This window comes from Letharia lupina, assembly GCF_014066315.1.
Source record: "Letharia lupina isolate WasteWater1 chromosome Unknown contig_24, whole genome shotgun sequence".
Lineage (NCBI taxonomy): Eukaryota > Fungi > Ascomycota > Lecanoromycetes > Lecanorales > Parmeliaceae > Letharia > Letharia lupina.
The window spans coordinates 920,169-931,757 of record NW_023502993.1 but is presented as its reverse complement, the minus strand read 5'-3'; the positions used below and the strand labels follow the sequence as shown (position 1 = coordinate 931,757).

General features: G+C 50.4%; 4 protein-coding genes across 4 annotated transcripts; 1 reads left to right on the top strand and 3 right to left on the bottom strand.

Annotated features, from left to right (window-relative positions):
• Positions 1-802: 802 nt before the first annotated feature.
• HO133_006494 (uncharacterized protein) lies at positions 803-3,910 on the bottom strand (the record flags this gene model as incomplete). Its single annotated transcript, XM_037297392.1, has 1 exon — positions 803-3,910. The coding sequence occupies one exon, from the start codon at positions 3,908-3,910 to the stop codon at positions 803-805; it is 3,108 nt and encodes a 1,035-aa protein (XP_037147517.1).
• Positions 3,911-4,284: 374 nt separating this feature from the next.
• On the top strand, positions 4,285-5,534 carry HO133_006493 (uncharacterized protein; the record flags this gene model as incomplete). The annotated part of the gene is made up of 6 exons (XM_037297391.1): positions 4,285-4,320; positions 4,373-4,441; positions 4,521-4,708; positions 4,769-5,101; positions 5,273-5,458; positions 5,507-5,534. The coding sequence occupies 6 exons, from the start codon at positions 4,285-4,287 to the stop codon at positions 5,532-5,534; spliced, it is 840 nt and encodes a 279-aa protein (XP_037147516.1).
• Positions 5,535-5,803: 269 nt separating this feature from the next.
• Positions 5,804-8,474, bottom strand: HO133_006492 (uncharacterized protein; the record flags this gene model as incomplete). The annotated part of the gene is made up of 3 exons (XM_037297390.1): positions 5,804-7,365; positions 7,414-8,373; positions 8,453-8,474. 3 exons carry the CDS (start codon positions 8,472-8,474, stop codon positions 5,804-5,806), a joined length of 2,544 nt encoding a protein of 847 aa, XP_037147515.1.
• A 599-nt stretch (positions 8,475-9,073) lies between these two features.
• Positions 9,074-11,509, bottom strand: HO133_006491 (uncharacterized protein; the record flags this gene model as incomplete). The annotated part of the gene is made up of 2 exons (XM_037297389.1): positions 9,074-11,236; positions 11,285-11,509. The coding sequence occupies 2 exons, from the start codon at positions 11,507-11,509 to the stop codon at positions 9,074-9,076; spliced, it is 2,388 nt and encodes a 795-aa protein (XP_037147514.1).
• Positions 11,510-11,589: the final 80 nt, after the last annotated feature.

Here is an 11,589-nt window from a genome sequence, read left to right as displayed (position 1 = left end):
ATAGATATCTTGCATGGCAAGCCAGGGAAAGAAAGCATAAAGATGAGTGCGAGAGACTGATGGAAGAGCGGAAGAGGATCTTTGGTGGAGATGGTAATGAGGAGGAGGACGACGGTTTGTGTTCAAAAATGATGGATTACTTTGTGAGATTGGATTATCTTGAGTGATAGCTGCTTAAGAAAGAGGTGCACGTTTCAAAAGTGATGTTACGAGCAGTCAAGCGACGGGCGAAGTATGCACATTTTCGAAAGGGACGGGCAGAATTTTCCCACTGCGGTTCGTGATAAGCAACTTTGCAATCGAGACTTCCGACCAGAGGCGAAGGGCAAAGAGGTACGACTTGCAGCAAATGAAAGCACCTCGACTCGCAGCTCGGCGGGGCAGGGGACCAGGTGCTGGAATGGTCCAACAGAACCTTAGACCTTCGAATCTAGATGGTCATGTGCGCAGGCGGAGGACACAGGGCAACATTGTGACGGCGGCCGGTGCTCGCGATGTTGCCTTAAAGGAGGCATCGCTAGAGCTCGCTGCAGCCGATGCATGCAAATGGAGACGTGCACGGAGGAACATAGATTAGCAAGCTTGATAGTCGGGGCATGAAAGACCTCTCTTTTCATATCCCTTGCGCCTTACGTCGTCTGTCACCTTTGCCTCATGGCTATTCACCAAAGATGCGAAGCCCTACAAAGCGGGCGAAGCATCCCTTCTCTCGAGCAGTAAGATTCATCAAGTTGTAGGTCGCTGATCTAAAGGTAATCTATTGCTACAAGTGACACTCGAATTCTGCAAGACATCTACTATATTACAGTTCTCCATGCTCTTCCACCTTCCCCCTATCATTGCCCTTTGACTTCCCTTTCCCCTTACCCTTCCCACTGGCTTTGGCCTTCTCTTTCTTTTTCGTCTTCCTCTCTGCGTTAGACTTCTGTTCTGCCATAGCCTCTTCGATCTCCTCCGGCGTCGCCTGATGCAAGCCTTCCATTTCATCATCCAGTTCACCCGCCGGTCCTGTCGTCTCCTTGGCAGCTGCTCCAGACTCCACAGCGCTAGTGTCTGTATCGGTCGCCTTCGTAGAGCTGGTCTTCGTAGTCTTTGACTTGGACTTCGATTTCTTCGGCTTTGGCGGGGTTTTCATTTGTTTGGTCAAAAGACTCATTACCACGTCGTTGAGTTCTTTCGACTTTGCAGATAGCTCTGACGACAGTAAGACAGGGTCATCTGTTGGCGAGAGCTTTTCCTGCTCGGCCAGCTTCTCATCAAGCCACCTCTTGACATTATCCTCTGTCTGGAGAATAGCATTAATGTCCTCTTCGCTGTACATCGACGCAGGAAGATGAGGAGCTGCCGACAGGATGGAGGATGAGGCCGTGGCAGTCTCGTCGTCTAGGTCCGCGAAGTCATCAGTAGACGTGCTGGGCGCCGTAGTGGTCTGCGATTTTGCCTCATCCGCGTTTGAAGCGGCCTTAGATTCCGCCAGGACCTGGGCTTCTCTTTGCTGCTTGACCACAGTGACCATGGTATTTGCTTGCGCCAGTGCATCCTTCAGTCTCTGGATTTCTGATGGGCGTTTGTTTGCCTCGTCTTTCCGTTTTTGAATGGGAGCAACAAGCCCACGGAGGTCGTCCAACCTTGCTTTTAGCGATTCTCGGTTAGCGTCCGCGCCATCACCATACAGCCATATGCTCGCATCATTTGATTTTTCTTCAATTCCATCCCTCTGCTCTTCCGTCGACGCAGCAACGAAACCCTCGTCCTCTAGAATATCTCTGATCTTGTAGGTGTACCCCTCAAGATTGTTCAGGGTTTCCTCGCGCAACACGCGAGAGCGGTCTGATTTATCGAAGGCAAACAGCCGAGCTTTCATACGCTTCTGACTGTCGGGCTGGACTCCTTGTGATTCAATTGACTCGGTTGAGAAACCAACGGCGATTGTCTGCGTCTTCTTCTTCAACTCTCTGGGCTTTTCTTCTTTAACACTTTCGTCCACTACAAAGCCAGCCGTGTCAGTCTTTGTAGGCGACAAAGCGGTAGACGTCTCGGGCTCTAACGTTGATGTTGAGGATTCGGCATTATCGTCTTCTTTAAGCGGCTCCTGGTCCCCCTTCCTTGACCCGAAACCCAGAAAGTCCTTCATGCCATCGACCACTCCTCCTTTCTTGGTCTCTGTCTCTGTAACCTCGCAGCTGACGGATCCACTGATGACTTCGGGGAGTCCATCAACAGGACTCAATCGGATCGCGAACTTGGTGCTGACGTCACTCAGTGAACAACTAAACTTATTGGTCAGTTGTTTGACAGAGTCTGTCAAATTCCCGGTCTTGATAACTGAAATTTGAAGATCAGAAGAGTCAGATGAGGCCTGCTGAGACAGAGTAAAGGAGAAGTCTGCCGTGGCCTTGACTGAGACTTGTTTCTCAGAGCCAACTTGCGACGTCGGTACGAAAAGCTTTTGCTGCTTTTCCTTTCCATCTATCGACCAAGAGGCGGAAATAGGGTACACTGCGCTGTCTGAAGCTCTGATCTCTTTCACTCGGAAGCTAGGACTGATGGCCGCAGCCTTGAATGCTGCTCCAAAAACTGCAGCCTCATCTGCGTTCACGTTTGTTCTAATCTTGTTAGAATCTTCAATGACCGCTTCCAATTGCTTCTGGACGAAGGGTGTCCGAACAGCGCCTCCGTGCAGGATGACGGATTCTAAGTCGGCAAGGGATAATTTTGCAATTCCCAGAGCTTCTGTAATAGGCTTCTGAACTCGCTCTGGATATGCAGAAGCAAGTTGGTCGAAATCGGCGCGAGACAGCTTATACTTGAAGTTAAAGTCTTCATCATACAACGACTCAAGACTTGTGGATATCTCAGTGTTTGCACTCAATACTTGTCGGACCCTCTCCGCTTCTTTCCACAGTTTCGCCATTGTCCGGCCATGGGCTCTCACGTGCTTCGGCAGTACCTCCAAATTCTTCATATGGGCCGTAGATGTAATTTTGTTGATCATATCCTCCAAGATGACGCGGTTGAGCGCATCTCCACCCAAAGTCTTGTCCCAGCTTGTGCCGAGTACCTGGACTTCTTGTATCGTTTTATTGTATTTGCCAACGTCCTTCACAGTCCTTCCTTGGAATCTGAGGACGGTGGCAGTTGTAGAACCCGCACCCATATCATATACCAAGTGTATTTCGGGCTTGCCACCTTCGTTGACCGTTGGGAAGGTTCTTGAGGTCGCGTAATTCAGGCCAACAGAAAGACCATCGCTGATTAACGACAGTACCCGTAAACCTGCAAGATCTGCTGCCAAGATGACTGCCTTTCGCTCTTCCACTGTATAAAACGAGGGAACAGTGATCACAACATCCTGTATTGCTGACCCTTTACCGGCCATGGTCTCAGCGTTGCCCTTGATGTTCTTCAGCTCCATCGCTAGGAGTTCCTCGACTAGCCAAGGTTCCTCCTCCTTGACAAACGAGTCGCTCTTGAATCCCACAGTACCTGTCTCGGCCCACTCGACAATTTCCAATCCTGGAAAGGTCCCGCCATATTCCGAGATAAGGTCGTCGCTGGTTTTCAAGCCCAGGAGTGGCTTAAGATTTGGAAAGACGTCGCTGGGAAATCTAGCGGAAAGAGCCACGGCATCACCGCCGTATATCCGTTCTGGGAACGCGTCAGGTTCGGCCGTAGATACCCTGGTTCTCAGGGGCTTGAAAGCAACAGCTGCGGTCTCCTTTCTTTTCGAATCCTTCGTCAGAACAATCTCAAGGGGGATCCCCGGCTTGACTAGGGCGGCTTTGATGTATTCGGTCCCTATATCTATGCCCAGAACAGCCGAAGCTGCAGAAGCTGTAGAGGTGAAGAGGAAGAGTAGTGAGAGAAACATTGCAAGGTTTGAGAGTCGCCGTCGACCACGAGGAGGCATGTTGCGAGAATAAGAAGAGAGACGCAGGACCAAGGAAAGGAAGCAGAATGAAATCGCAGAGCAGCCCCGAATCTTTCCAAAGCTCAATGACAAAAGGCGAAGAATTCAATATTCAGAAAGGACAGGTGGTGCTCATGCGAGCATAGCATTGAAGTCGATACTCAATGGACGGGAAAGCGCTTTCGGCCAGGGTGGCATTTCCAAAGTCAGCCGCGCGCAACGCGGGCACGAGGAAAGAATAGGCGACTTTGGAAAACTCCGCATAGCCGAGGAGGGGGAGGAGCTTTACGCTAGAGTACTCGTATACCGTATGAGTATATCCTGACATTAATACGCCCGAGCATATACAAAATAAAGAGGATGGATCGAGAACCATGGTAGTCACTACCATCTATGTGACCAGACATGGAGTAAAGTCCCTTCCGCTGTACCCTCTACACGATGCTAATGCCGTCAATATAGTTCCGTGGTAATTGGACAGTAGACCCTAAAACCGGGAAATATTATAACACCGTTCCAAGTCCCACCAATGTACATACGCCCAGGACCTGTTTTATTCCCTTGGTCGGGCCATGTTTGGGACAAGAGACGCTGAATTGGGAGTGCTTAGATCCCCTCGGACCCACCCCTGGCTGCTTATGGCGCACGTCAAGCCGAACAGCTAGCGACTGCTCTCTCAGCCATCAGAGATCCTCCAATTACCCGTGTATACAGTAGCCCATTCTATAGGTGTATGCAAACGTTACAACCGTTTGTTGAGAAGAGCGGGCTGGAGGTGAGGGGTGATAATGGCATAGGGTAGGACTCTCTGTCTCCTATTCTTCACCGAATGCGCATTGGCTGACTTCGGATTGGCAGTGAATGGTACGGCCTAGCGCGATTCACCCACCCCTCGCCCGCCTCCCCGTCACTCCTACGAACCTTCTTCCAATCATACAATTCCGAGTACAAACCCAGCATAATACCCGCTTCATCCGGCGAAAGCATACCTATCCTCCATGATCGCTGCGCGTATGCTCTGACCTACATCATCTCCAATGCAGATATCGAAGACGCTGCTTCCTCAGAAGGGCATGAAAACGAGACATCCATTCTTATCTGCACTCACGCGGCCTCCATGATAGCCATTGGCCGTACTTTGACGGGCCATATGCCCGATGATGTATGCGTGGAAGACTTCAAGACCTACACGTACGTTTACATTTCGGAGCGACAACCTCCTAATGCCTGCCCCAATTTGTCCCAGACTAGTTTCCGTGAAAAGTTTCCGAGACGATTTTCAATTATATCATACTCACCCAGCCTTGTCTTGTGACAACCTTTGCATCTCAAAGAAGAAATACTGACTCCGAAATTTTGAAGATGCGGTATCTCGAAGTTTGTACGCAAGAATATACCCCTGGATGGGGGCTATGAGAAATTGGAGAAATGGGAAGCGGGGATGGAGGTGCCAAAGACGAATTGGAGAGCTGAAGGCGTGGCTGGGGGATGGGGTTGTGCGGTGAATAGTAATTGTGAACATTTGGAAGGCGGAGAAGAGAAAGGATGGTAAGTTCTCCCATAGATTCTCGATATCATTGACCTGATGGGGTGTAGGGGATTCAAAGATGCTCAGACGTTTTGAAATGGAGAACTGATTGTTCAGCAGGCATTTCCACGGTGATGAAATGTTCGATGACCCTGATGCACTGGTAGATAGCGAGCATGGAGCTAAAGACAATGACTTTGGGGACAGGAAAGGGGTATCAAATCCGAAACTTTAGGAATTGGTTCTGGCTAAACACCCTCTGTAAGTCGCGCGGATGTAGTTCGCTAAGCTACAAGCAACCAAGGCTCTCGTAGCAAATGTTCAGTAACAAGTCTGCTCACTGTGTATCAGAAATCTGCCAGATATCAGGACGGGGGCCTCATGATTTCTGTACCCACCATATTGAGCAGCCACATGACTCCCAGAATGATCCCAATCCTTACCCCTAGGCTTTCAGCGACATGCCTCTTGATTTTGCGTGCTGACCTTATCACCCCAATCCCAACACCATCTGCAGCGCGGCCAGTCTGAAAGACACCTCGCGCATCCTCTTTACTCTTCATTATTGGCAATCCCTCTTCCACGCCAGTGACACCATCTTCTAGCTCTACATGTTGCATTCCATCACTTGGATCAATGATCCAATTGGTCAGAGTTTGGGTGGCAGCCGCGACGTGCCAGCATACCCAGAGGAAGATAGTCGTTAGGACCGCCAAATCTACCCTCCTCCCGCCCCTTCCACCTCCTACGATCCCTTCGAAAACTCCCAGGGCCAAGAGCCCCTTGGTGTCTGCCGCCAGCCAAATGTGGAATTGCAGGGTGAAAGTCTCGAGGGAGTGCCGACCCATCCACGCGAATGTCGAGGAATGGAAATTGCGTGTGTAACGGCTGATGTTGCGGAAAATGACATATGCGAGGATAGGTGCTGTGGAGATGTACGGCACCCACGCATTGTATGCGTACTTGTCAGAAGCACGACGAGCGAAAAGGTAGACAATAGGTGGTGTAACGGCAGCCATGGCTAGCCATACAAAGCGAAAAAGCCAGGAGCTTTGGCGAACGAGGCGGTCAAGGGCGCTGTCTTCCGGCGTTTCTACGTTCACGGCATCCATTAGATTCACAAAACATATGCCGCAAAGCATGCCCGTATATACGATGAAGCTGTCGAGTTGAAGTCGAAAGCGCCATTCCGTGACATTCCAGTGTATGTTGAAAATTTTCTCCAGGCCTCGAAAGAGAGTTTCGAATATACCGGGAACTCTGATCAAAGCTGTTGTCAAAATCGCAGAGATCGTTATCTTGGCTATCAGAAACGCACGAGAACGGTTCCTTGAGTGGCCCACTGCCATGGTAAGATAGATTACCAGATACCAGAAGCTGATCAGTGGGGCGAAATAATAGAAAAGATAGTCTGTCTTCATCACGTACGGAAGAAGGCAGCTCAGCATGTTGAGTCGGATGAGGACTGCAGCAGAGCGCCGAAAAGAGTAATTGGATCTTTTGTAGAAGAAGACAGTGTGCCCGAAACCTGTCATGAAGATGTACGAAGCGACTAGAAGCCTGACGGTTTCGTAGATCCATAATGTTCTCGATGCTCCTGTGTAGTGGTAAATCAAGATGATGAATTGCATCCACCCTTTCCACTCATCTGTCTGATATCTTGAGAGAAACGGCTGATCTTGTACTTTCTGAATTGAGCAGCCAGAATTCTTGTGCAGTGGTGCAGGCGCGGATCGACGTATAGAGAGAGCTCCCAGTACGAGGGTGGCAATGCAAAGCCACATGAATTCTGTGAATGAGTACTGTTTCTGAGCCTTATTGAACAGCTGTGTGCGATCGGCATAGTAGCAATAGCAGATAGCTAATGCTAGGACCGTGATAGCCCGTGTGACTTTGCGAGAAGGAAGGGAATTGAACCTTTTGGCGTCTGCGATCGATCAGCTGGCAGCACATCCGATTGACATGAGGTTCTCACCTTTGAACGTGATAAGGATGAATGCGGGCAGCACGCCCAAAGAAAGGATCAGAATTACGGACTGGGTCCAGTTCGGCCTCTGATATCTGTTGCAACAAGTCTTGTCCATTGGATATCCTTTGGCATTGGATTGGCGTAGTACAGCATTGCATCTCGCGTTAAGCAGTACGTCAGCCATTTCACCAGCAACAGCTCCGTTGATATGCAAGCCATCTTCATTGTACGCCGAAGGTTCGTGCCAAGTCATGTGGGCAAAACTCCATGCGACTGTAATATTTTGTCGGACCGATAAATGCTGCAAATGTTGGAATATGGGCTTGACTCTAGCGGGCGTGATGGTCCTGGCCCGCTCTGGGGACAGCGCATCATAATGTGGTACCTGAATTGGGGCAATAACAGCGAGGTCATCCACGCCTTCAGAGCTTTGACCAGACTTGCCCAATGGCATTCTGGGTCTTCTTACATTCTGCAGAACACGCGTTATTTCACCAATGGAACTCTTGAAGCGCTGGTAGGAAGCTTCGTCAAGATATCGCGCATTCCACAACCCTCCCCCCATTAGGAGAATTGCTGCTGTATCAACCTGGGAATCCCTGGATCCAGACCGCGATGCCGCTGCAATTTCTCGGTAGAGACTTGATGTGTTAAGGTACGGATCCCAGACGAATTCGATCTTGAGGCCGTGTGCATCCACAGAGATACTCGAGTGCTTGTCTCCTGATTCTCGGACGTTGAGCTTACTGGCGAAAGCCCAAAATATCTGCCTTGTGACAGAGTCGCCAATGAACACGACCCTTCGAGAGTTTAGACATGTAGTCACGTCCCTGGCGTTGTACTCATGCATCATGCAACCTGCAGGCTGCCAATTTTGATATCCCGTGACTGAGTGATATGGATCAAGGGCGTCGAGCCATCGGCCATGAGTCAGTAGTGCGTCACATTTGTTGGTGTCATAGCCATCTACACAGCATATTAGTTTTAGGGTAGAGGACGTAAGCAGGGTGAAGGCGAAGTGTAACGCATTGGCAGTGCACCTTACCTTGCCAGAAGTGCCGGTACATGACAAGAGTGACAACTATGATGAAGAGCGATAGGCACGCACGATGCACGGCATCTTGCAATTCCAGACATCCAGCTCGAAGCCTACGCAAATGCATGACTCTGACTGTCTGGCGACGAGTCAAGATCGCTGATTGTGGATGTTGTCAACAAGGAAAGCAGATGAACACCGGTTTTCTTCCCGTGAAATCGCAACTTCGGTTGGGCTTAGCATTTCTGGAGGCAGCAACAATTTGACCCCTATACACATGTCCACAACACCAGCCTTGGGAAAGGCTTCTCCCCCAAAAAGTCGCATTTGGAGAGAAGCAGTACCAAAATTCACCCAGATTACAGAACGTCACTGCCACTTGCATCAGGGGTTTCAAGGGCAACTTTGGCCATGATATGCAAAGGCATACTCTCACCTACTGATGCTTCTTCGGATCTGTATTCCACAAAACCTTGAGCTCCAAACCAAAAAAAAGAAGTTGTCTTGAGCATTTCGCCCGACTTGGTAGACGTAAAGACTCAAGGCATATTCATCGATAGGCATTGTCACGTTAGCCTCAGTACCCATCTTGGGAAGCGACATTTGCCATGAGTACTTAATGCAGTCTTTTCAGACCTCTACCAAAGGCGGCTGAGCAGCCTGTTGTTGCTCTGGCGCACTGGAGCTTTCGCCACCCTCTCCTGCCCCGTCAGCCACATTTCCGTCCCCAAAATCAAGATTTCCCTCCAGTCGCTCTCGGGCCTCCTCCTCCTCCTCCTTCCTCGCACGCTCTTCCCTCTCCCGGGCTTCAGCCTGCCTTGCCGCCTCTGCCGCTTCTCTGGCTGCAATGTGTCTCTCGCCAACACCGGGTACTAAGCTTGCTACAAACAAGGCAACAGCTCGTTCCACCCTGCGGAAGCTCTGACGAACAAAGCTTACATCTTGACGTTCTCTTTCTTGCAGTAGGCGCTCGGCTGCTTCCTGAGGCGTTGGTTCACGATTCCCAGGCTGCGTGCCTGTCCCATTGCCATTATTTTCAGCACCACCAACGCCTGCACGAGGACGCTCATTAGCAGCGAGAGGAACAAGACCCTCTGCATGCCTTCTGATTGGATCCCAGATTCCTTGAATTATAGGCCTGAATATCCCGGTCTGGGCAATGAACACCAGGCTAGCGATTAGTCCAAGAAGCATGGTTCGACGCCATCCTGCCCCAGCAGTGAAAAAATACACAAACCCAAAGAGCCTGATCAATAACCATAAGTGGCCTCCAAGAGGTAGAAGAATGCGGGCTAGATCTCTGGCTTGATTTACCTGTTGCTGCTGCTGTGCTTGTGCCACTTGAGCGACGTCCGCAGGTTGTGGCCCTTGTTGTTGTCCTTGCGCAACCTGGACCTCATCTATGTGCGGCTGCTGTTCGTTGATGGGAATGTTATTGTTTGCTGGTTGAGTTTGCGCAGGGGCAGTAGTGGTAGGGAGCATTACAGATTGAGGAGTGATGGCGCCAAGGGAAGGAAATTGCCAAGGGGCTGTATACAATCCAGATGGCGAGACTAGTAGGGCGTGTGGTCCACTAGGTGAGGAGAGAACATACACCGCAGAAGATTCGGTTCCTTGAGCCGCTCTTTGCGAAGTGGCTCGCTCGTGAGCTGCTCGAATTAGGTTACTATGTAGATTTTCCCGCAGATGGCTTGAATGATGAGAAAGGTTGGCCAAACGAGTTCGTAGTGCGGTTGCGACTTCTTGCGGTAGATCTGTAATGCCCCTTATCATTTCTTGAGCCTGTTCAAACACAGACTCTGGCAACGGATTGCCCCCAACCATAGCAGCATCCATGGTAGAGAGATTGGATTGGAGATGCATGAGTGCAACGTTCGGTGTTGGAGTTCGACCGATCCCTGCCGGCGGTGGAGGGCTTCCCGCTGTTGCACCGATGCCTGCAGTCTGTGATGAGTGGCTAGGCTGCAGTGCAGGTGACGTACGTCTTGGTGTGTTTGGACCAGTATGCAAAGAATTGGGAGATGCAGCATGAGGATTTGGAAACCCGTTGTGAGCATGTATGTTCATCGGTCCACTCTGGATGACCATCTGCCATCTCTCCCCATTTGGACCATGGTTTTCACGGACCACTGTACTCGTATTTCCAGGAGTAGTAGAGGGTGCCGAAGCTGCACCTTGGTCGTTGCTCTGCGGTGTTGATAAAACAGTCTGCGGAGAAGAAGTGGAAGGGTTGATCTGTACATTCTGCATGGGCCCGCCCTGTATCCCATGTTGTACGCCTGCTGCTCTCGCTTGCTGTTGTTGCGCCATGGCATGCTGAAAAGCAGGCTGTGCAAAGGCTGGTGGCTGATTCGGCTGTGCTGGAGGTTGATTGGGAGGCATTCCCTGAAGCATAGGGTTGTTTCCAATAGCCGCAAGTTGAGCTGCAAGTTGCTGGTTCACAGCATGAAATTGGGCAAAAGCCTGTTGAAGTTGTGGAGGGAATTGTGCTTGAAGAGCACCATTCCCATTCCCATGGCTATGGCCATATCCAGGCGCATGTACGTGGTAGTGTGGCGGTGACGGTGTTGGAATATGACCCTGAGCGGCTGGCCTTTGTGATGCATGTACGTTCTCATTAGCCTGATGTGGGTTCTGTGGAGTTCCGGAGTTACTTGAGCTGCCATGTGCGTGTTGCGCTGGAAGAGCCTGCTGGCCTTGGCCTGGGTGTGCTGTGGACGCTGAAGGTGCTAGCTGAGTGGCCATTTCTGGTGGTAGGACCAGGTGGAGCGAGAGTGTTTCGGAGCTATCTATCTATGCATTGTCAGCTTTGCGGAGTGAGTGACATGGCACGAGACAAACAATCTCTTGGGTGAAGACGTCTTTCAGGGTCTTTGCGACATCAATCAGAGCACGGCCACGATATATCAAGCGTTGCCGGGCCGGAGCAGGATGGGTTGCAACTTCAGCTGATATCCTTTCTCTCAATTCGCCGATGCTCGTAGCTGTAGATATGCCGGAGAAGGTAAGTTTATTGACCTCTTGTGATGGCGACAGAATGACGAGGTTGATGTGAGTTTTCTCCATAGTAGAAATAATCAGTGCTTCAAGCGAGCTTTTCGTCGATGCTCATGAAGTATTGTGTAAATCAGTTGCGATCAGATAGG